A 25,573-nucleotide genomic window follows, 5' to 3' on the forward strand; every position below is an offset into this window, starting at 1 on the left:
AGTGGAGGCCTCCGGAAATTTCGACTACCTGGGGTTCTTTAACCTGCACCTAAATCTACGTAGACGTGTGTTTTCACATTTCGCCTCCATCGAAATGCGGCCGCCGTGGCCGGGATTCGATCCCGTGACCTCGTGCTCAGCCGCCCAACGCTATAGCCACTGAGCAACCATGGTGGGTTTTTCGTTGTCTAGAGAGAACTAAATCACGCATCGACTTTATATTTGCAGGGAATGAGCAATGTTAGGGGTGATGTGTGAGAAAACATTCAAGTGTGTGGGCTAAGTAATTGGCATATTGAAAGTTACTAAACAGTCGTTTTCTACCTGTTTATAGCAGTTGAAACACATAGAAATATTCACCAGTTTTTCCATGGGAAAACCAAATGTGGCAGCAATTTAATATTGGAAAGCTTACTTTCCAGTTACATCGAAAACCATCAGCAAGCTGTAGTTATCGATAACATCACATCATTACTTCAATATGTACAGACCGAGGTTCCTCGAGGATCTGTTTTAGGGCCCTTGTTATTTTCGTTATACTTGAATGATTTGCCGAAGGTCCTAAGTTGCTCTGATATTTTAATGTATGCTGATGACACTGCGATCATAGTAACAGCTGACAACCATGAGGATCTAAAAGCAAAGACAAACGCTGAACTGAAAAAAATTACAAGCTGGTTTTTCACCAACAAGCTAACAATTAATTCAAGCGAAACCAAATATATGGTATTTAGCTCACGAGCAAAAGTCATTGACAGCTTCCAAATTAACATTTCCATTAACGACCACTCACTCGAACGAACACACTCATTTAAGTATCTTGGTGTCATTCTAGATGAACATCTTCACAGGAAAAATCAGATTAGCGCTGTCTGTTCGAAGTTGGCTTCTGGCTGTTGTGCCTTATTAGAGGCCTGTGATTGTTTTAACACACATACACTACGTACCCTTATTTTTCCCTTATTAACAGTCATTTAACATACTGTGTAGAATCATGGGGTATGACATACAACACTTACCTTGATACTATCCGGCGAGGCGATTGCAAAAACGGGCTATCCGAATTATAACACAAAGCAAGTATACTGAACCAAGTAAACCAATTTTCCAGTTATTAAATATCCTTCCTTTTGACCTTTTGCGGTCTTTAAAGATAGCTATGTGTGCAAACAACACAGTAAAACATAACCAACCTTTCAACGCCTCCCTGTTTCGCTGTCCTTCTCGACTCACGAGTAGCCTCACACATAGTAACTTTAATTTGCCACCGAATAGTAAAATCTACAGAGAAAGATTGGTGCAGTTTTCAGGAGCCAAGGTTTGGAATGCTTTACCCCCAGAAATAAAACAATCCCACGAAACAAATAAAGCATTAAGAACATACTTTTTGAGCCTTATTTGATCTATGTGACAGTCGTTCGCGGTTTGTGTTTGTTGTACCGTGTTGTTCATTGCAGATCTTTATTCATTCTGCTGTAAAATGCATATTAATTTACTTTCTCCTCATTGTATGCTGTACTTTGGTCTTTCGCCGTGATTTTGGGCTTTCCATTTTGCACAAGTGCTCTGTCATTGCCATCGTGTATTTTTGTTTCTGAACCCCACACTAGCCTCTGGCTATGGGTTCAGTCAGTGTTTTGATAATTTGTATGGCAAGAGTAGCAATAAAATGAAAATGAAAAAAAAAATATTTGGAAAGAAGAGGGAGCATGTTATGAGTGACGTGAAGCAAAAGGTATGGAAGATCATCTCTGTAGCACATTCAATGTGGCGTTTGCCTAGGCAGTCTACTTGGGCAACTTTTATTTATTATTTATCTCAAGGACCTAGTTAATATTTACAGTGAATCAACCCTTTACGCTAGCTATACCAACCTATTTTTGAGTAGGTCGATCTGCTCTTGACGAAATGAAACGCAAGAAGAATCTTAAGTATAGTTTGCTGAATAAATGGGTAATAGAAAAGGGACTATATTATGTAACAACCATATCGAAAGTCGAGTTTATTAGCCCAGTAAACGGTAATGCTAACCCAAGTAATAACCTTGTTCTGAGAAACAAGTTTCTTTTTTGCATAGAGTTTTATATCGCTTGTCTTAAGTTGTCACTCCTCTATAGAGCGGCAGAACACGTTTCACATATTGCAAAAATATTTGTGACAATCAGTGGGCTTCCATCGTAAGTATCGGTTTGATTTTCCATCATAAATGAAATAAGTTTGACCGCAGGGTTTTCCAACCTCACACTGACCACTTATCGGCACAACTTGAAAAAGTAACATACCTAAATTGGTACTCGTACAGAAGAACGCAGTTAGGCATACTGCAGGCATTGGTTACAGGGTCCACACTATGTATTTTTACTCAATTCCGAAACAATCGCATTGACAGCATATATGAATATAATTTGTTGTCTAATTTCATATTTTCTAAGCTTGGCTTGTCAAGCATTTTGATTGGTCTCCCTCAACTGACAACCACAAAAAACATGGGTGTGGAAGATAGGTGTGGGGTTTTAAAACCCCACACTTATCTTCGTTACATTGACGACATATTTACAATATGGGAACACGGCACAAGCGCCTTAGCCGACTTAATTAGCCATTTCAATCGCTTTCACCCCATTATTAAATTTACTGCTCACCACTATCCTAGTCAGATCAACTTCCTGGCCACGACGGTCTACATAGAAAACGGAAAACTGAGAACGACACTTTACCGGAAGCCTACAGATAGCCAGCAATATTTAGACTACAACAGTCATCACCCGCGACATTGCAAGCAAGGAATTTTTGTCGGACAAGCGAAACGTATAAGAAGAATCTGCAGCGAAGACCACGATTATATCCACCACCTAAATGACCTTAAATCAACGCTAGCAGAAAGGAACTATCCCCAAGTTGCTCTCGATAGTGCTTATGATGCCGCGTCAAGATTGGAGAGACAGTCGGAATTGGCGAAGAGACCGCGCGCATTAAAATCTGACCGACCGCCGGCCTTTATAACAAAATATTCTAATGCACTCCCAAACATAAACAACATCCAAAGAAAATACCAGCCAATATTATCAAGTAACGAGCGTCTGCGAAAAGCGTTCCCGGATGTACCTAGGGTTACCTATCGCCGAAACAGGAACTTTAAAGACATGTTAGTGCACGCAAAAGTCAGCCAACAGCATTCCCCCGTAAAAAAAGCATGTTGTCGCCCTAGGTGCAAAACCTGCAGGCACCTTCAAAGTGACATTAAAATTAAAAGCACCGCAAATAGTTATAAACATGAAGTCAAATCTAGCTTTACTTGCACAAGTTCGGATGTGATTTATATGCTTGAATGTTCCTTCTGTAAGAAACAATACATCGGAGAAACAGGACAATCAATGAACGTCAGATTAAACGGACATCGCGCGGACACAGCTAAAGAGCCTCCCAAAGCCGTCGCCGAGCACTTCAACCAACCAGGTCATAACTTTGATGAACTTAAACTCTACATCCTAGAGTCAAATTTCCGTTCTGAACGAGAGAGAAAATACAAAGAATCATACCTTATCCATAAGTTCAAGACATTGCAACCAATAGGCATAAACGTTTCAAAGGGAGCTTTAGAATCTATTCGCTATGGTAAACTTCAAGCTATAGGCAACAACACTTAGTTTGATTTCTTGGCGTATCCCCACCCTTCCTTTTTTTTCTCCCCTTTCCTTTCCTTTGTTTTTCAGCCGGTGTGTCAGACGCCCTTGACACGCCGGCTAACGCGCGTGCGTTGACAGACCGGAGGGGGGGGGGGGGGGAGGTGCCCTGGCTTTGACCTGGTGCACCTCAATTCGACACGCTAGCACATTTTCCCTCGTTTCCGCATCCTCCCGCCTCAAACCCTCTCCCCTTTAGAAGAACCCCACCTATGGCGAGGAAAGCGTACGTCGCCTTGAAGAAGACAAGTCCACTTGTCGAAACGTTGGCTCCTGCATTCACCTTGTTCACGTTTTGCTCGCCGTGTCAGATAGGTAATTCTAGTCACTGGAATACTCAAAGAGGCGGACATTACCTGCACAAGAAACCAAAATGCATATTCGACTAAGTAATTTAGTTTTTGAAGTTAATAGGTGAAAGACATTTAGTGAAAGTTTGTTAATTAGTCGATTATGAATGCAGATTTCTCGTGAAAATAATGTCCGCCTCTTCGAGCAATCCACCTGAAGGTCTATCATCGTGCTATCGTAACAGCTAAGTGATTTTTAAAAAATGACAGTTTCGCCCGAAAGGCGAAGCATCGATCGCGATAGCAAATTAGTGGTATACGAAGTAAGGATAGTAGTTTTCACGGCGGTGCAAAGCTTTCAACATAGGCATACGTATGTAAATTAACAAGCCTGGTGTCACGCGCGCACCAGCAAACTTGAAGACATTTCACTCGATGACCGCAGAAAGTCGCTGTCAAAACGCCGGAGTGAGGCAGCGCGACAGCGAGCGAATTGGCCGCGGCCTCTCGCATCCACGCGAACTAAGCAGCGAAAACACAGCGCACGGCGGACTCTCTCCCCGTCGCAGATGGCTTTCCACATAGGGCAGCCCGGGCGGGCGCGCGCAGCCACCCGGGCCGGCCAGAGTAAAAAATTGGAGGACGCTTAAGCTTCGCCTTCAAGAGTGGAACGCGATAGCGTCATCGCACACCGTTCGCACCGCCTACTCAAACGCGCTACGCCAGCCAAACGGCGCGATCGGCAGAGATAGCCGGGCCCCGACGCGCCATGAAGGCGGACGCGGTAATGGGGCGAGTGGCGCGCCACGTGTCGGGGCAGCGCAGTACATTCGGGGCAGCGCCGACCAGCTTTCCGAACCCTATATCATATGTATATATTTCTTCCTCTTGAAGAAACTTTATGTGACCTCGAAGAATTGAGCTGTCAAGTGATGGCGTTATATGAGTATACACAAGGCAACATGGTAGGAGTCAGTTAAATTTCACAGCCGGAGTCCTTTCGGTGCTGTAATCTTCCTTTGTGTAATATTCGCATATACTTGGCTACCACCAATACTGATTCGCCTCTCCGGCAAAACTGCAGCCTCTCTCTCCCTCTTTTTTCTGTGAGTCTCGCTGCTTGCTGCTTCTTACTGCTCTTGATTCTGATTCCGAGGGAATCCAGCTTCACCTCATTTCGGTTACTGAGTGAATTATACAGTGTTCCCCAACTATCATGCACGAATACTTTAAATAAGAGCAGTTGTGTTACTCGAACCAAACCTAGTGCATGCTGTTTCCAGTACAGTGTAGTAGCCGCCAGTAATTCTTTCGTGACTGAGATTCAATTCGATAATTGCAATTAATTATCTAACTCGAGAAGTACTGTCATAATTTTCAAAGTGTCAATGGGGAATTTGTAGGCACCCCAAAATGACAACTAACTGCGTTGTTTAAGCGACGTACTAATTCTTTACAATTTTTTCCGACTGGCAAAGAAATATTAACAAGTACGAAAAATACCACTTGGGTGCCCTCCCACCCGTATCATAAAGCAGTGCCCTCAAATAAGCTCATTGAAAGCAAATGCATTGCCTGTCGCAAACCCCAAGAGACAGCGCATAATCTTGATTATTGTACGGAAGGAGCAGCAACAGCAGATTTCACGGCCTCGCAGCTGATCCTTCCTCTCATCTCTACGCCACACTTATTATCCATCTCTCAAGGCCCGCTGATCACACTGATAATAAACGCCCCTTGATAACGCGACCCAAGCGCTGCTCTGACCACGAACGAAATGCGAAAACTATGTAATAGGCATGCAGTGTTTCAAAATCCCGGCTTTGCTCACATCACATCGAAAGAGTGCGCGCGAAGCTATATGTCGCGCGAGAAACTTGCTTCGCGACCAAAGCCAAATTAAAGTGCCCATTTTATTTTTTATGAATGTGTATACGTTCTGCAAAAACAAGTTCATGTAAAAAAATAAAAGCGAAATAAACAGGCCGCGAAGCCACCAACGTGTAGAGAAAACGCAAAACCGATGCGTTCACGAAACAAATACCACTGCTATAAATGAGCCGAATTGGCAATCAGGATGGCTACGCAAAAGAAGTAAAAGAAAGAAAGGAAAAAAAGGAAAGAAAGAAAACATCACATTTCAGTGTGCCCTTATTATCTATGAATTCGTTAGCTCCGTCGAACACCAGCCTAAAGGACATGTTCGACTATTTCTCCTTTTGCAGCTACGCAGTACTGTGTCCGCTTTATCACATCTTCACAGGTTTTCTTGATGACCGACACCGGAATTAAACGGTAGACTTACTTTATCCTTGCCTTGAACTAATCTGACGCCCGTCTTGATCATGTCAGCACGATCTTTCACATAACCCCAAGGAAAGAAATCGAGCAGAGAGATCAGGTGACCTACCTGGCCAATTTACAGGCCCGTGCCTTCCAATCAATTGCGCATGAAAAGTCGCATCCAGCCAGCTTCGACCTCGACTGCTGCTGTTTGCGGGTGCCCAATCTTGCTAATACCACAGAAGTGGAACACATGACAGCGGGACTTCGCTGAGAAACTCATCCACCACTCCTTCAAGTATTTCGTTCACGTAACGCTGTCCAATCAGTGTGTGATCGAATATGGGACCGTTTAGAGCACCGGCGCTCCATTCCGCTCCAGACATTGAACGACCACTGGTACTGGTGCCGAGAGCGCTTAACCCAGTGTGGATTGGAGCCACTCCAATAGCGTGCATTATGCGAATTTGCCTAGGCGTTTCTCCGAAAATTGGCTTCATCTGCGCACTTGGTGTTGCTCAAAAAAGTCCGGTCACACATCGGCTTTTGTGAGGACCCAATTCAAGAAATCGAGACGATTCTACTGGTCCATATCTTCTGAGCATTGGTGCTGGTTAAGGTGGTACGGGTGAATGACCGTCATTTAGAATCCTCCAAACTGATGACGGAAATTGGTACCTGGGCGGCTACGCCCCGCACGCTAGCTTGAGAGTTTGAGGCCATAAATGCTAGAACATTCGTATGTAGGCTCGAAGATGGAGTCCTCCGCCGCTGTTTCTGGAAGCTGCCAATTTGTCTCAGGTTTTCCTAATTTTGGGTGATAGTCGATGCGTTTGGTCTACCGCCACACTTCCATCACTGATATACAGGGGGCTTCTTTTGGGCTGCACCAAATTCTTAAAATTAGGAAAGCATAAACCACGGTGACGTTATGTTTACCATTCGAGTGTACGGATAGGCACCCTCTATATACCGAGAAATCTCCGTAATTACGTGCGTAATTGGCGAAGTTACGGTAATTAGCTTTATAATTATCAACAATAGATGGCTACAGGAAATGAGTACTTTGGGGCTCATCGTCGACACTACCTATCCCAACGATTAAATTTTAATAGTGGATTTCATGTGGGAGCTACCCGAACAATTAGTTCCCCTTGGCAGGCTTCTTGAAACCGAAACTGGCTGCAAAAAGAGCACCTGTGTCGTCGAGTACTCATTTGCTGTAGCCACCTATGGTTAATTAGAAAGTTAATTACCGTAAATTCGCTAATTACACACATAATTGGAAAAATTGCTCTGTATCTAGAGGCTGCCAATCCGTACACTCGAATGGTAAACATAACGTTACCGTGATTTGTATTTTTCTTAAAAATTTGGCGCAGATAAAAGAACACTTTGCATATATTTGCGGCCTTCCTCTTGCCATTCGCAGATCCCAGGGCAAGGATCATGTTTGCCTTCTGCTCATTAGAGAAAGACATGGGGACTGGGACGATACAAAACGCACCTTTAAAGCTTTGCACTGATGTCAATTCGCTTTTGTGGTGATAGGTTTTGTGGCAACAACAAAAAAAAAAAACATCCATGCCCTTTATCTACGGTAGGACAACGAACAGCTGTCGCAGCTTGTTTCCAACTTTCACCAAAGGCGACGTGTTGCTTCGGCCGCGGTGCGGCAGTTAAGGCTCGATCACTACGTGTTTTTTTCCCCTTTATTTGCTTCTGGCTAACTCAGAGAGAGAGTCTGTTCGAGGGTGCTCGTTTATAATGCGGGTGGGAGCGCAGTCACGTGACATTCCCCATATTTCGCAGCATTTCTTTGTCAGTCGGAAATAAATTAGTGCGCAATTAGTACGTCGCTGAGAACATTGCAGTTAGGTGCTCCTTGGCTGTGCCTTCAAATACCTCATTGACACTTTGATGAAAAAGGATAGTACGTCTCGAGTTAGATAAATAATTACAACCTAATTAAATCTCAGTAACAAGAAAATTACTTGCAGTTCTCCACTGTACTTCGAGTGACACATTGTTCTTTCTTTCTTTAATCTTTGTGTATGATAGGTAATTAGGACACCCTGTATATATTTATGACTTTAGCATGGAACTGACGATGTTTGCATCTCTAATAAATGTTGAAATCTTTTATTCATAAGTCATTAGCATTGCTTACTGAAAAAGAAGTAATACTGAGATACAGAACATTCACGTGCATTTCACATGCCATTGATAAAAGACTCTGCCGAAGGGGTCACTGAAGTCTATAGGTATTTTCATGGTCCAAAAATCACGCAAGGCAATTTGAAGCATGGTGAACATAAAGCAATAAATTCATTCTCTAGGCATAGGCTACCCATAGCTTGAGAAATCATTTTAATCGGCTACCTCCATCTATTTTAAAAATATAGTAAGCTTTGTCCTGTGTGTATATTTAGATATATTGTACATGCGCATGCTATTTACAGTGAAAATTTAAAACAATGTTGAAGTGAGAAAATAGGGATGAGGCTGCCGCCGCTAGTGCTTCTAATGCGCTTATCCTTCTATTGTCAGGATTTGCAGAAATAAAGCGAAAATATTGCTACAGAACAGCCGCCACAGTGTGGCTGCACTGAGGAGGAAGACGATGACGTGGGCCCGGTTGATATAGCGTCGCCATTTTAGCCTTCCGTTAGCGTCCCTGTAAATAAATTGTATGTAGCATTGGGCTTCAGCTACACGTAACATTAATTTGGTGGAGGTGGACGTTCCCCGTACCCGTCATGGCGCTTCGCAGCGGTCGCAATGGCGACAGTGCAACTTCGGCTCCTGCTGGCGGCACTTCATCTACACAACCGTCTCCGCCTGCAGCCCCGACCTACGTCGCCGTTTCCCCCCCTCGGGATCCTGGTGTTTTCAACGGAGTCGGCAGTCCTGATGTTGACGACTGGCTCCGCTTATACGAACGTCTCAGCACCAGTCACAGGTGGGATCCGACTATTATGCTTGCGAACGTTCTTTTTTACCTCAACGGAGCTCCACTTGCATGGTTCCAGACTCACGAAGAGGAGATCTCGAGCTGGGATCTCTTCAAAGAGGAGCTCCGCGACCTTTTTGGCAATCAGTTAGGTCGCCAAGTCAATGCCAAGAAAGCCCTTTCCACACGTGTACAGACGTCGACCGAATCCTACGTGTCGTACATTCTCGAAGTCTTGGCCCTTTGTGCCGAGGCTGACCCGACCATGTCTGAGGACGATAAGGTTAATCACGTCCTCAAAGGCATTGCTGACGACGCCTTCAACTTACTGGTGTTTACGAACGTCGCCAGCATCGATACGATTCTCAAGGAGTGCCGCCGTCTCGAGCATGCTAAAAGCCGCCGGGTATCCCAGCACATCACGCGACTTCCCAACACAGCTGCTACGTCATCCTGTGAGAACCTCTTCCACCAGCCGTCGCGATGTGACTTGACCCGCATGATTCGCCGTGAGGTTGAAGCGGCACAACCGGCGGCCCCCTCATTCCCGTTACCTGATCATTCTCCGGTGACAATCTCCTTCACCCAGGCCGTCGTCATTCAAGAGTTCTCCAACGTCGGCCTGCACTCCATACGTTCCGTACGCTCGGAACCTTTGTCTCCACGCACGTCCCCACCGCGCTCTTCGTACTCCTCTTATGGACAGCGCAACCCCTCCGAATGGCGAACCGTGGACGACAAGCCGATCTGTTTTAACTGCCGACGCATTGGACATGTCGCTCGACACTGCCGCAGCCGCTGGACTTCTCCGACACGCTATTCTCCTAATTACCACCCTCGCCCCTCTAGCGCATCCTTTTCCTTCGCCCCTTCTATGCCCGCTCCATCATCTGACCCTGCGACACCTTTGACAAGACCCCGCTACTCCCGCTCGCCTTCTCCCTCACGTCGTCAATCTCGCTCGCCCCCGTCACGCCGTGCTCCTTCTCCGACCTACTCGCCGCACCCCCGACCGGAAAACTAGACAGTGCAGCTTCTGGAGGTGAAGCTGCAATGACGACAATAGCACAAAATCCTCGCTTCACATTACCCACGAACAAGAATATTTTGGACGTTCTTGTCGACAATGCTCCTGTGTGCGCGTTGATTGACACCCGGGCGCATGTGTCCATTATGAGTGCTGCTCTTCGCCGTCGGCTCAAAAAAGTTCTGACGCCCGCTCCGAACCGAGTTGTACAAGTCGCCGACGGAGGGACTGTCGCTATTGTTGGCATGTGCTCGGCCCGACTCAACATTGCTGAGAAACACACCGTCGTTCTCTTCACCGTCATCGAACATTGCCCTCACGAACTCTTCTCGGTCTGGATTTTCTTGCCAATCATTCTGCCCTCATTGACTGTTCGGCCGGCTCACTTCGCCTTGACTTGCCTCTTCTTGCCGGCCCTGTGGACCCGCCTCCAAGCCGTTTGATCTGCATGGATTTTATAAGCCTACCGCCTCACTCTGTGACAGACGTCAACTTGTTGTCCTCACCAGCTGTACCTGACGGTAATTACGTGGTCGCACCAATTCCGGCAGTTATACTTACACATGGTGTTACCGTGCCGCACGCTGTGCTGACAATTACTGGCAACCGCACTTGCCTTCCCGTTGTCAATTTCGCGCTAACCCCGCAAATTCTGCCTCAGGGGATTTCATTGGCTATAATTTGCGCTTTACAGGACGATGAGATCGAGCCATTCACAGTGGAAGATCGTCACAGCTCAGCCCATACCGTGAAGTCATCGCACGGCACTGACGTCGACATTGAGAAAATGGTTTCCTCTGACCTTACACCTGCTCAAGCTGAAGCTCTTTGTCGCGTTCTTGAAGGCTATCGCGACATTTTTGACTTTTACAATCGACCCTTAGGTCCAACGTCCTTCGTGACCCATCGCATAAACACTGGCGATGCGAACCCTATTCACCGACGTCCATATCGTGTTTCTGCGTCAGAACGAGCTGTCATCCAACAGGAAGTCAAAAAGATGCTTGCAAAGGACATTATCGAGCCTTCTTGTAGTCCCTGGGCTTCTCCCGTCGTACTTGTCAAAAAGAAGGATGGCACGTGGCGTTTTTGTGTAGATTATCGCCACCTGAACAAAATCACAAAAAAGGACGTGTACCCTTTGCCACATATTGATGACGCTCTAGACTGTCTGCACGGTGCCATCTATTTTTCTTCTATCGACTTATGGCCCGGCTACTGGCAGATATCCGTCGACGACATGGACAGAGAGAAGACTGCATTTGTTCCCCCTGACGGCCTTTATCAGTTCAAGGTGATGCCTTTCGGTCTCTGTAACGCGCCCGCCACCTTCGAACGAATGATGGACTCTGCTTCAGGGGTTCAAGTGGTCCACCTGTTTGTGCTATCTGGACGACGTCATCGTTTATTCGCGCACATTTGGCACGCATCTAGACCGTCTTTCAGCGATTCTTGACCTGTTCCGCCGCGCTGGTCTCCAGCTGAACTCGTCAAAATGTCACTTCGCTCGCCGCCAAATCACCGTCCTTGGACACCTCGTGGACGCCAGAGGCGTGAGACCTGATTCGGGCAATATTCGTGCCGTTACGAACTTTGCTGTTCCGAAGTCTACCAAGGACGTTCGTAGTTTCGTAGGGCTATGCTCTTATTTCCGACGCTTTGTGAAGGATTTTGCGACCATCGCACGTCCCCTTACCGACCTCTTGAGGAAAGACGCCCCATTTTCTGGGGGATCTCACCATGCCGCATCTTTTTCGCAGCTCACTACTCTCCTTACCACACCTCCAATTCTGGCCCACTTTCACCCGTCTGCCTCAGCGGAAGTTCGAACTGATGCCAGTGGTCATGGCATAGGAGCATTGTTAGCACAACGCCAGCGTGGACATGATCGCGTTATAGCATATGCCAGCCGACTTCTATCACCCGCCGAGCGCAATTATTCAATCACAGAGCGCGAATGCCTCGCTCTTGTGTGGGCTGTTGCGAAGTTTCGTCCATACTTGTACGGACGCCCCTTCTGTGTCATCACTGATCACCACGCGCTCTGCTAGCTATCCTCGCTTTACGACCCCACGGGACCACTCGCTCGCTGGGCGTTACGCCTGCAAGAACATACCTTCTCCGTGGTATATAAGACGGGACGCTTGCACCAGGATGCCGATTGTTTGTCCCGCTACCCCGTCGAGGAACCAAATGATGCGGACGTCATCGCTTGCGTTTTATCTGTGTCCCAGTTGCTTGAACCTGGCAACAAGCAACGCCGCGATCCTTCATTACGAGCCCTCATCGACCATCTGGAGTCAACGCCTGGCGACACCTCTCTCAGGATGTTTCTCCTTAAGGTAAATTATACCGCCGCAATCTCGATCCACACGGCCTTGACCTTCTGCTCGTAATTCCATCGCACCTGCGTTTTGGGCGTCTCGCGCACATACGACCGTGTACGACGTCGATTCTTTTGACCGGGTTTTGCCCGCTCCGTGCGGCGCTACGTTGCAGCTTGTGAGCCCTATCAGCGCCGGAAGAAGCCCTCCACACCTCCAGCTGGATGTCTCCAGCCGATCGACATCCCACCGGAACCCTTTTTCCGTGTTGGCCTAGACCTGCTTGAACCGTTTCCTCTCTCGGGCTGCGGAAATAAATGGGTCGCCATCGCTACTGATTATGCTACGCGGTACGCAATTACCAGAGCCCTCCCGACAAGTTGTGCTACTGACGTTGCTGACTTTCTGCTCTATGACATAATTTTAGTGCAAGGTGCTCCGCGCCAATTACTCACTGACCGTGGCCGCAGCTTTCTGTCGGCAGTCGTCGAGGACATCCTCCGCTCCTGCTCGACGAAGCACAAGTTCAGCACGTTCTACCACCCACAGACCAACGGCCTCACGGAACGCCTCAACCAGACCATCACTGACATGCTTTCGAAGTACGTCGCGACCGACCACCACGACTGGGATCTTCACTTACCATATGTGACGTTCGCGTATAATTCATCGCGTCACGACACCGCCGGCTATTTACCATTCTATCTCCTATATGGCCGAGAACCCGCGTTGCCCTTAGACACTTTGTTGCCCTCGGCCAAACGTTCCGCCACTGAATACGCCCGCGACGCGATCGCACACGCCGACCATCAGAGACGCCTCTATGATTGCCACCATCGCGACGTGCACTTTACTCCGGTTTCTCTAGTGCTTCTCTGGTCACCCATTCGACGTGTGGGCCTTTCTGAAAAGCTGCTGTCGCGCTACACTGGCCCATGCCGTGTGGTGCGACAAGTGACCGATGTCACGTACGAAGTCATCCTCGCCGACCTCTCAGCGTCATCGTCGGCTGCAAGTGACATCGTTCACGTGGCGAGACTAAAGCCATACCACACACTTTTAACCGCGGATGTGTAGATTAAGCACCGGGATGGTGCTTCTACTGCCGGGGGTGATGCTACGGAACAGCCGCCACAGGGTGGCTGCACTGAGGAAGAAGAAGAGGACGCGGGCCCGCTTGATATAGCATCGCCATTTTAGCCTTCCGTTAACGTCCCTGTAAATAAATTGTATATAGCATTGGGCTTCAGCTACACGTAACAATATGAATGAAAAGTCGTGCAAGTCCGCGGCAACAATAATGCAGTAAGCTATTTTCTCCCATACTTCCCCAGTAAAATTTCAAGTAAAAAGGTCGAGGTAAGTCAAAAGTAACCTCAAATGATGCGGGTGACAATGCTCTGGTAACGGCACTTTAGGTGTGTGCGTTTGGGGGGGGGGGGGGGCTGCTTCGGCATCGCCCGGGGGGGCAGCCCTCTCCCGGAAAACTCCGGAGGGGGCTCCGGCCCCGGAGCCACCCCGTGGTCGGCGCCTATGGTCGCACATACAGCATATGGCGCGCGGCGACGATTTTGTTGCCCTTAGACTTTATACAGAATCTAACGGTGACGGCGACAGCAGAAATGCGCCTGGAGTGTCCATTTAATTTCTATCGCAAAAAAAAATTGTGTTCGGTCTCGGTAACACCCGGTATTCCCCTGATGAAGGGTGGCCGAAACGTAGGAATGAGGCGCTGTTTTTGTGCGTACGCCTCCTCATGCACATTTGTCAATGCTTGTCATCACATTTGGTGCTTGTCAATCGCCGCATCCGGGAAGACGTTCACTACATACATACATACATACATACATACATACACACACACATACATACATACATACATACATACATACATACATACATTACACATTGTTTTAAGAGTGTTGGCTGCGCATTGAATCGCAGTATGCACTACACAGAACCGGCATGCGCTCGCTGGTGTGGTTCAAGATCATCATCATCATCATCATCATCATCATCAGCCTGGTTACGCCCACTGCAGGGCAAAGGCCTCTCCCATACTTCTCCAACTACCCCGGTCATGTACTAATTGTGGACATGTTGACCCTCCAAATTTCCTAATCTCATCTGCCCACCTAACTTTCTGTCGCCCCCTGCTACGCTTCCCTTCCCTCGGAATCCAGGCCGTAACCCTTAATGACCATCGGTTATCTTCCCTCCTCATTACATGTCCAGCCCATGCCCATTTCTTTTTCTTGATTTCAACTAAGATGTCATTAACGCGCGTTTGTTCCCTCACCCAATCTGCTCTTTTCTTATCCCTTAACGTTACACCTATCATTCTTCTTTCCATAGCTCGCTGTGTCGTCCTCAATTTAAGTAGAACCGTTTTCGTAAGCCTCCAGGTTTCTGCCCCGTACGTGAGTACTGGTAAGCCACAGCTGTTATACACTCTTCTCTTGAGGGATAACGGCAACCTGCTGTTCATGATCTGCGAATGCCTGCCAAACGCACCCCAGCCCATTCTTATTCTTCTGATTATTTCACTATCATGATCGGGATCTGCGGTCACTACCTGTCCTAAGTAGGTGTATTCCCTTACCACTTCCAGCGCCTCGCTACCTATCGCAAGCTGCTGTTCCTTTCCGAGACTGTTAAACATTACTTTAGTTTTCTGCAGATTAATTTTTAGTCCCACCCTTCTGCTCTGCCTCTCCAGGTCAGTGAGCATGCATTGCAGTTGGTCCCCGGAGTTACTAAGCAAGGCAATACCATCAGCGAAGCGCAAGTTACTAAGGTATTCTCCATTTACTCTTATCCCCAATTCTTCCCAATCCAGGTCTCTGAATACCTCCTGTAAACACGCTGTGAATAGCGTTGAAGAGATCGTATCTCCCTGCCTGACGCCTTTCTTTATTGGGATTTTGTTGCTTCCTTTATGGAGGACTACAGTAGCTGTGGAGCCACTATAGATATCTTTCAGTATTTTTTACATAGGGCTCGTCTACACCCTGATTCCGAAAGGCCTCCATGACTACTGAGGTTTCGACTGAATCAAACGCTTTCTCGTAATCAATGAAAGCTATATATAATGGTTGGTTATATTCCGCACATTTCTCTATCACCTGATTGATAATGTGAGTATGGTCTATTGTTGAGTAGCCTTTACGGAATCCTGCCTGGTCCTTTGGTTGACGGAAGTCTAAGGTGTTCCTGATTCTATTTGCAATTACCTTAGTAAATACTTTGTAGGCAACAGACAGTAAGCTGATCGGTCTATAATTTTTCAAGTCTTTGGCGTCCCCTTTCTTATGGATTAGGATTATGTTAGCGTTCTTCCAAGATTCCGGTACGCTCGAGGTCATGAGGCATTGTGTATACAGGGTGGCCAGTTTTTCTAGAACAATCTGCCCACCGTCCTTCAATAAATCTGCTGTTACCTGATCATCCCCAGCTGCGTTCCCCCTTTGGTTCAAGATACCTTTCCGCAATCCTACTTTCTGGTGTTGCCAGCAGCACAGGCAACGTAATGGCGTGTAGCGAGGCGCGCCGAAGCGGACGGGCATGCCCAGTTCTTGTCTTTACGACGGCTATTCTCACTGGGTTCGCGCTCGCACGTGACATTGCAAGCGTACGCCTGGCTGCGCTGCCTTGCTTACCGGCAACGGTTGTATCTGTCGGTTGAACAGCGACGTCGATGTTGTTGGGGTTGCCGTTATGTTGCCGCCGCTGGTGCTGGCAAGAGCCGTCGCAGCCGTGGTTGGCGAGTGCTCTGCACGCGCAGACATATCGCACATGTCCGTAATCCCGGGGATGCAGGTAGCGGGCCGCTTTATATTTCATACCTGGTGGCGAGGTTTACCAATCCAGCGGCGACAATCAACGCACTGAGGATGATCCCGATGAGAGCAAAGACCAAAAGCAGTGCGGCAACGTAGTCGTTACGGCGCAGTAGGTCGGAAAACCGGTAGCCTGCGAGAGAGTTCATCAACAAGAGAAATCGGCCCTTTGTGCCTCTAGCCAATGACAATGTGGCAGCATGGTGTGACGTACTTCGTCACGTTGTTGGGAGAGCGGCGGCACGGTTTTCACATGCATTGCTTCGCGAGCACCAATTTTTACCCCCACAATAATAAATTAAACAGCGTCTTCATGACAGATGTGTTGTTGCCTCGGCATACGCGACTCGTCAGGGGGACATACTCCAATTTTTGGCCAGCTGTCTGCCTTGCGCGTATGTTCTGGCGTTTAGAACGTTCTCTCTGTAGGCATCTTAAAAAGCAATAAAGAGCCGCTGTATGCTTCAAAGTCAATGCAAAATGACACGTTGCATTCTGTAAGGGCATCATTGATAGATTGTGAAACTCTTAGAATTCATTGGCTTTAATAGCAATGTTCAAATAGTCAATACATCCAGCAATCAAGAAAGCGATGCTGAGCTCCAAAAATTCTACATACAGTAAAAATCTCTGGTAGCACACCAACAGTGGCACGAACTCATCCGAATATTGGCAGAAATTGCTGCGGTTACTGATCGTAAATGGGATTCTCAATAGCACTGCCACGGCGGATCCGTGATCCCGATACAGCGTCTGGCCAAGGATGGCCCGGTGATGGCCTACCAACATCGGGCGTGGGCTGCTAGAGTATTGTTCAGTCATTATTGGCATTATTCCTTCTTCGCGTGGCTGGCCATTGTTGGCGTGCAGTCAGATATATCGACTCGATATGTTCCCGCCCTCTTGGTGTGGCACTGAGCACTGCGCACACGGCAGTCGGGGTTTCATTCTGCAAATGGACATGGGCGTATCGTCTTAATAAAAAAAATTTATTCTTTTAAAGGCGTCTCATTAACACTTTAAAGTACTTAAAGTCGCTGCAGAAGTAGACGTTTGATGTGACCCATGTCTTCCGAAAAACATTCAAAATTTGAAGATGTCCAGCCTGGACAGCAGCACTTAAAGAGTGTGGACCAGTTAGCTGTGGGTGCCGAATGCGGTTCGTGTATGTGCTTTAGACGAGGAATTTGCGCTGGGTTGTATTTTCTTGAACAAGACTGTTCAGGCTTCTCGAAAGTTCTGCAAACAGCTTGTTTTTGTCGCCACCACGGATAGGTGATCACGCAAGCCAGCTTCAAAAGGAATCCTGCGCTTTGTTCTCTTATCCGCTTGCTCACAGATGAGAACTGCATAGAATAGGTACTAATGTTATGATACCCCACTTGAGTAGCATAAAGCATAACTAAGACACAAATCATAAACATATGTCTGCATTTTTGCATTTATTTCAGTTGTCAATTTACAGATGCCTAGCAGCGTCGTCCAAATTTTCATTAGGCAGTCACTTGTTGCAAAACTCCTGCCAGCAAATATGATTAACTCTTCTTCTGGTCTCAAAAGGAAAAACGCAAACAACCTCAATGGCAAATGCAATGGATCATATTCACTGCTTTTGGTTTGAACTTTCTTTTACTGCGACAAAAAGTATATGGACATTCCAGACAAATTTCCATCGTCGATGTCGACGTTGGCGTCACCAGGAGGTCACGTATAAAGGTACGATCAGATCACGGCCGCGCGCCATATTCTGTAGGTGCGAGGGAAAGCTTGCAAGTGTCAGCCGAGATGAACGATGGTTTGGTGTGACGATGTCTTGTCGTGCGCGCAAGGGAAGAAGGCGCGTCGTCCTTTCGCTCGCGCAGGGGGCTGCAGAGAAGCACGCGTTCGAACTCCGGCCGCGCACGTCCTCTCTTGGATGCAATCAGCGGTGGGTTCGAAGGCTAGCCTACCCGAGATATCTGATGGCGTCGTGTGCACTGTGATCTCGCGCGCCTAGTTCGCGTTGAAGCGAAAGGCAGCACAAAGGGGAATCAGCTCATCGTGGCTGGCACTCTTCATCATGCTAGCGGTCTGACAGCGAGTGTCTGCGGTCATCGAGTGACATATGTTCACGTTTGCCTGTGAGCACGTGACACAGTGCTTGTTAATTTAGCTGGTAAATGAATGTTCGCAGCAGCTCGTATGGCCGATAAAACTACTAACCTTAGCCCGTATAACTGTGTAATAAGATGTTACATGTCTAATATCGATCTGTCTATAATATCTATCTGTGCTATCTGTCTAACTGTCTAATAATCTGCGGGGAACCTGCAATGTTTTTAGGACGTCGCAGAACACACTGTGAACAGTGCTGAAGGGGTTGCGCTGGATTATGAAAATTATTCATTAATACAGGCATGACCAGAGACATGACTTCTCATCAGCTGATCCTTTTATTTAATTGAGCAGGATAGACAAAAGCGCCAGGAAGTGGATGTACTACTCTGAGAGCTGCCTCATATTTAAATGTGAAGTTGATTGCCACTACGACTACTAAAATGTCATAAATACCATCACCGACGATGCGACATATCCATAGATTACTGTAGTTCCAAACAGGCCAGCAAGTCACTCTCTCAAAAGTAAAATCAAAGGTAAACTTCCAGACGAGAATGCCAAGCAAACCTAAAGAGGTAATCGATGTGGCAAGTGAAAAATAAAAGTAGTAGTTTCTAGCAACAGACAGCCCAAAGTTTCTGGCTGCTCCATATGTCCACAAGAACCTCTGCTGCCAAGCAAACATGCATGTGGGGAACATGAAACAGGTACACAATCACATGACAATTTACTGGGAATGCTTTCATTGCAAGGAACACTGAAAGTATAATTGACGACGGCTGAAATAATTTACTGCCACTCGTAGCTTGACTAACATCCATATTCCAGAACACGAGAAAAATATCAATGGGACGTCAATGATATCCGAAAACCAATGCTTTCATCACTTCACTGTGATAGAACGTACCACAACAATTATTTTGCAACTTTTAATGCACTCACAGAACAAGTATTTCCGTATTGTTACATTAATTTACACCGCGTTTTTTTTTTTCATTTTGATGACTTGCGAACGCACCCCCTTTCAATTACATGGATTACAAGAGAAGAAAGGGGGTTAACCGAGGGGCCCGATTTTTATTAGTCATATCAGGAAGCCAACAAACACTGACACCAAGGACAACATAGGGGAAATTACTTGTGCTTAATAAATGAAATGAAGAAACGATAAATTAATGGAAATTAAAGTGGATGAAAAAGAAACTTACCGCAGGTGGGAACCGAACCCACAACCGACGCATTTCGCGTGCGATGCTCACCAATTGAGCTACAGTGGCGCCGTTTCCCCATCCCCTTTCTTGGGTATTTATGTGCCCTAGTAGAACACTGGGAGAGTTAGCCAGCGCCACCACTCGCAGACCTTGACGGCGGACGTGGAACGTCCTTTTTGTCGCAGGCGTCACGAGAACGTGATCTTTTTGGATGAAGGCAACTGGTCAATAAACCCACATATGCTACCTGAAGGCATGAACGTTGCCGGATTCGAGACCGTCGTTATGTAATAGAGCATCGCACGTGAAATGCGAAGGTTGTGGGTTCGGTTCCCACCTGCGGCAAGTTGTTTTTTCCTTCACTTTAACTTCCATTAATTTATCGTTTCTTCATTTCATTAATTAAGCACAAGTAATTTCCCCTATGTTGTCCTTGGTGTCAGTGTTTGTTGGCTTCCTGATATGACTAATAAAAATCGGGCCCCTCGGTTAACCCCTTTTCCTCTCGTTTATTACATAACGACGGTCTCGAATCCGGCAACATTGATGCCTTCATGTAGCATGTGTGGGTTTATTGACCAGTTGCCTTCACCCAAAAAGATCACGTTCTCGTGACGCCTGCGGCAAAAAGGACGTTCCACGTCCGCCGCCAAGGTCTCCGAGTGGTGGCGCTGGCTAACTCTCCCAGTGTTCTATTAGGGCACATAAATACCCAAGGAAGTGGATGGGGAAACGTCGCCACTGTAGCTCAATTGGTAGAGCATCGCACGCGAAATGCGTCGGTTGTGGGTTCGGTTCCCACCTACGGTAAGTTGCTTTTTCATCCACTTTAATTTCCTTTAATTTATCGTTTCTTCGTTTCATTTATTAAACAAGAAATTTCCCCTATGTTGTCCTTGGTGTCAGTGTGTGTTGGCTTCCTGATATGGATTACAATATTTATATTGCTGGAAAATTCCCAAAAGCAAACAGATAACACAAGTACTGATATCATCTCTGTGTAAATTGCGTCAATATGGTTTAAAATAACACATGTCCCGTCATCATGCTACGATAAATTTGAGAAAGGCAGAAATTCGGCCTAGTTGGTATACGAAACACTGAAAGTAAATCACACAGGCAAGCGAGTACACGACGCATGAGCTTATTTCAACCAATGGCTTTATTTCGAGTAGGGTGCGAGTATATATACACATTCAACTGACGCGCAAGTAACTTTGAAGTCATGCGCACGCTAATGAACACTCGAAAACGATAACTTTTTCTTGACAAGGATAGTTAAGAGATGATCACACAGTCAGGACCGAGACTATCAACTTTTGCTGATTCAACTATCAGCGCTTTTCTTCGTTGTTCTTTTGGTCCCGGTCTATGTACGCCCTTTAAGTGATGTTTGCAATGGAATACCAACTAGCCCGTACCCAAACCCTGTTTCAACTATCAGGCTAGCAAGACTCGTTTTTTTGTGTCAGTAATATACAACTGTGAAGGGGCGGTCGACGCCCACGCGTGCTGCAATGTAACGCAAGCCACCCATCATGACCAAAACTCTGCTCAAGTTTTTCGTGCGGGATAGACACTGCAACGGCTGTTTAGGCCAGCTGGTTTTACGGGGAATTATTTTACCATCACGAACGAGGAGGCTTTTGAAAACTCTTCCTGCTGATGTGTCCTCACATTTTTAACACAAAAGTGTTTTATGCCTGGCCACACCGCAAATCTGTCCGGTGCACAGACTTCACGCAAATCCGTAGGATTGCGATACTTTGTCTACTAAATGTGTAGGATATTAGGTATATAACAAGGTCAGAAAGATGTGATTTATTAAACGAACTGTACTCTGCAACCCGTGTATTAGTTGCAATGAGAAAATTTAGCTACAATTTATTTTATTACTGAATAATTTAGTGGACAAAAGGATTCACCGACGCATACGATGCCCCACATTGCAGCCATCGTCGCCAGCCAGTCCGTCTTGCGCGGCACTACGCTTTGCTTCGCACGCTTTCGTTCCACCAACGACGAGAGCGGCCGCTTCGTCGTGGGGAAATCGTACCACCAGTGTCAGCGGCGACAACGTCCAAGGGAGCGTCACTTCGAGCCTCAAGGCTGTTTCAAATGGCGCGATTTTCAGTCCGCGACACAGCGAATTCCGTCGCTCAGCGACTGCCGCGACGTCGTGGGCTCTCCGCGACTGGATTCCAACAAGTTGGTCGCGCCGTCGCTGAGTCGCAGCGATCGGCGCGATGTGGGAGGGGCAATATGTGACGAAACAAAGCTCCGTCAGAATAGGCGCTTTCCTGTTTTACCACGCGTTGGTAGCTCTGTGGCGTAATGTCGTGCGCAGTTATGTTTTAATAGGGCGCACGCACCAGCGCCTGCAGTTTTAGAACTTCATAAACATTAGTAGCTCGTTCTTCTGCAAAAGCAAATACTCATCCAGGAAAAACTTGTGGCTCCCATCGTAACAACGAAACTAGAGTGTACCAAACGGAACCACTCCATCGACGGTGCACAAGCCGCACGCTCATCATACTTGCGGTGTTGTGCAGCGTCTCACTCAGCGCATCTGCAAGCTGTGGTAAAGTCTCAACTCTTTTAAACGTTAAAAAATGGTGCACTTATTCTGTTATCGAATAATAATAAGAAAATTCGAATATTTCACTAGTTTCTATGTTGTTTTTATTTAACGATGCAAGCATGAATACTTTGTGGGCATCGCTGGAAATCGCGCTGCCACAAACGCATGTGAAAGCTGTCAGCGAAAATCGCTCTGCCACGTGCGCGGCAGAACGATTGATCGCGCCACCCAATCGCGCCATGTGAAACAGCCTTTACTCGTATACACCCGCTCACCATCGCCCCTTGCAGGCGCAGTGATCGCCGTCACCCACGTTGGTACCGTGGACTGACCTCAGCATCTGACGCCACGGACGAGCGTAGCCCTCCTCCATGAACAGCTATCTTCCCCACCTCATGCCACCCTAGCCCTCCTCACCCCCCCCCCCCCCCTAGGAAGCGCAGATGATATGGCCCACGCAGCCGAAGTTGCCGTGGCCGCCAGCAACTGCAGGCCGTCTCCCCTCCGCTCATCCTCCACGTTCCTCCTCGCGCGTTCTTCTTTCGTCTTTAAAATCTTCTCCGACGCGATTCTCCTGCTCTCTAGGGCACTGTCCGGCGAGCCTGGTGTTGCTACGGCGCTGGCTTCACTCCGAAAGGAACTTCGGATTCTCCTGCAGCGACGCTGGGATGGCTTCAGGGCAACAACCCGCGCAGAGCTGTGGGAAATAGAAGCGTGGTGCAGCAGAAACGTTCTACTAGGCGTCTTTAAAGGAAGAGCACAACTCTCTCTTCCCTAGTAGACCCAAGTGATGATAGCATAGTCGACTCACCAGATGGAGTTCTTGCGCTGGCGTGACAGTTTTATATGACCTTGTATGCCGAACCAGTTGCCTCTCCAGCTGTCTTTCGTTTTGCTACACCAGCTGAGCCGCCGCAAGTATGCGACTCAGCCATAGATGAGGACGAGCTATTTTCGGCTTGGAAGTCTATGAAGCGTAATCACAATCCAGGATCCGATGGTCTGACAGTCGAATTTTATGTTAAGTTTTCGGCACTGTTAGGGAAGCCGTTCACATCACTTGTGAACAGGCTACTCAGTGAAGGGACTTTGTCAACGTCTTAACGAGAGGGGATATCACTCTGCTTTGTAAGGACGAGTCAAGGAGCACCGATCTGAGAGCATGGCGCCCAATCACGCTTCTGAACAGTGATTATAAGCTCATAGCAAAGTGCCTGTGTATGCGACTCACGCCAGTGCTCAGCACTGTTTTGGGTCCATACCAGGCATGTAGTGTACAGGGGCGCTCTACTCAGCTTACCGATTTAGCAGTGAGGGACCTTCTCTTGTGGGCAAATACCAGGAAACTTCCAGGTATTCTTTGCTCCTTCGATCTGGAGAAGGCTTTCGACATCATTTGCCATAGTTACCTTTTCCGTGTCCTGGAAGAGGCTGGTTTTAGTGTGGGTTTTCGGCAGATGGTCCAAGCTTGGTATTCTCGACCGACTTCTGCTGTTCTCATACGGGACCGCGTCTTGGAGGCTTTCATTGTGGGACGGGGTGTACGGCAGGGGAACCCGCTCTCACCTGCCCTCTACGTACTCGCTTTTGAACCTCTTCTGCAGAGGTCGTTCTGCGACACCAGAATTGGCAGGTTCCTCTTCCCACCAGGTTCCCCTCCGGTTGCACTCTTTGCCTATGCAGATGACTTGTCCATTGTCGTCCCGGACGAGGCATCAGCTCACAGCGTCTTGGAGGTCATGGACAGTTATTGCAAGGCGAGTGGTGCAAGGTTGAATAGGTCGAAAAGTGTAGCCATGTACTTGAACAACACTCCGTCCAGTCCACAGCCCGTTCATAGTCGCCCCGTGAAAACGCGGCTGCGCATTCTAGGTTTCCAGTTCGAACCAGATGGTCTCTCTCCTGAAAACTGGCAACAGGCTAAGGAGAAGCTTGAAACCAGGATTCAGGAATTCAGCGCGTTGTCATGCCCATTGACTGCTCGAGCGACAATCCTGCGCTCACTTCTGTTTTCTTTCCTGACGTATGTGGCGTGTGTGTCTCCTGTTTCAACCCGTACCAAGTTTATATTGGAGACGGTTCTCTTTCGCTTACTCTGGAAGGGGACTAATGGTTGTGTAGCTAGGCGGGTGCTCAAGTTGCCCACGGATAAGGGAGGACTCGGAATTCCTGACCTGGGCATCGTGGATACTGCACTACACGTCAGATGGACCCAGGTCGCTCCTAACTCGGATATGCTCCTGACTCGAAGCTTTACTTCCTTTTTTCTTAGCATCCGACTCCGCTTGTTTTCGCAGAGCACATTTTCCCACTGTGTGCCTCGCTCAGGTTCCTCGTCCACCATATATGCGGCGGCTGCCAACTCTTTGGTTAGCCTCCGCATGGTTCGCCCCGATATCGACGTAGTTTCAACTCCCCTCCAAGAATTAGTAGATATCCTCACCCCAGGTCTACCCCGCATTGCAAAATGTATGACCTGTTCCTTCACAGGCCAAACTGGAAGCTCATCACGGCCAGTTTTCTCGACGCTAGGCGAGCTACGTTCATGTACCGCCTGTCGCGAAGGTGCCTGCCATTGAGCTACAGGCCCTTCACAGCCGTCCCGGCTCGTGGGGTGAGCCCGTTCTGTGGCGCTCTTGAGGACTCGGTTCATACCTTTACGCAGTGTTTCATTCCTGCAGCTCTTCTCCGAAGGATTGCCAGTCTGTTTAATCTCCCACGCGTTCCTCATCAGACATTTTTGCACCCTTTCCCTAATCAGGCGGTCAACCAGTTCGTGATTCTTCTCGCCGAGTGCTCAGACCATGTTTGGTTGGCACGCCGCGATGCAGTTTTCGGGGGTCGGACGCCAGGCCTTCACGAAGTGCTTGCGAAAGCACGGAAGGAGGTCTAGTTCCATCTCACCCGGGAGCGGCACTGCTTGGGCGAGAAGTTTCTCGAAGTGTGGGCTCGTCCTGCTGTGATTTTTGACGACTCAGGCGGAAAGCTATCCATTAAGTTATGATGCATGCTCCTAAGGTTGCTCGACTCGGCCGTGTGTGCCACTCGATCTACGGGGTTTTGTTTGGCTCAGTGGAACCCAGAGCTGGAACCGGTGGTGGCGCACCCTCGGGTGGTCGCGCTGCTCCGCGGGCGCCTTTGGTGCTCTCCATGGTTGTATGCCTTGGCCTCTTTTGCGTCAAGGCAGTCCGAGGTCCAGTCAGGCTTGTGTCCTGTAAGACCGACATGGATGTTTGTGTGCTGAGTGCACTAACTCAGTGGCGCTGCACCACAACAGTCCCCTTG

At 47.8% G+C, this 25,573-nt stretch overlaps 1 protein-coding gene across 1 annotated transcript in view; it reads right to left on the reverse strand.

The window, feature by feature from the left end:
* The window catches only part of LOC126544007 (uncharacterized), a 201,803-nt gene that overhangs the window by 66,856 nt on the left and 109,374 nt on the right, over positions 1-25,573 (reverse strand). The window contains exons 2-3 of the mRNA XM_050191187.3: positions 16,406-16,532; positions 16,220-16,332 (exon numbers count right to left, since the gene is read on the reverse strand). Coding sequence (XP_050047144.1) covers positions 16,220-16,332; positions 16,406-16,532 — 240 coding nt within the window. The remainder of the gene's footprint in view (positions 1-16,219; positions 16,333-16,405; positions 16,533-25,573) is intronic.

The sequence above is a fragment of the Dermacentor andersoni genome, chromosome 1, assembly GCF_023375885.2.
Source record: "Dermacentor andersoni chromosome 1, qqDerAnde1_hic_scaffold, whole genome shotgun sequence".
NCBI lineage: Eukaryota > Metazoa > Arthropoda > Arachnida > Ixodida > Ixodidae > Dermacentor > Dermacentor andersoni.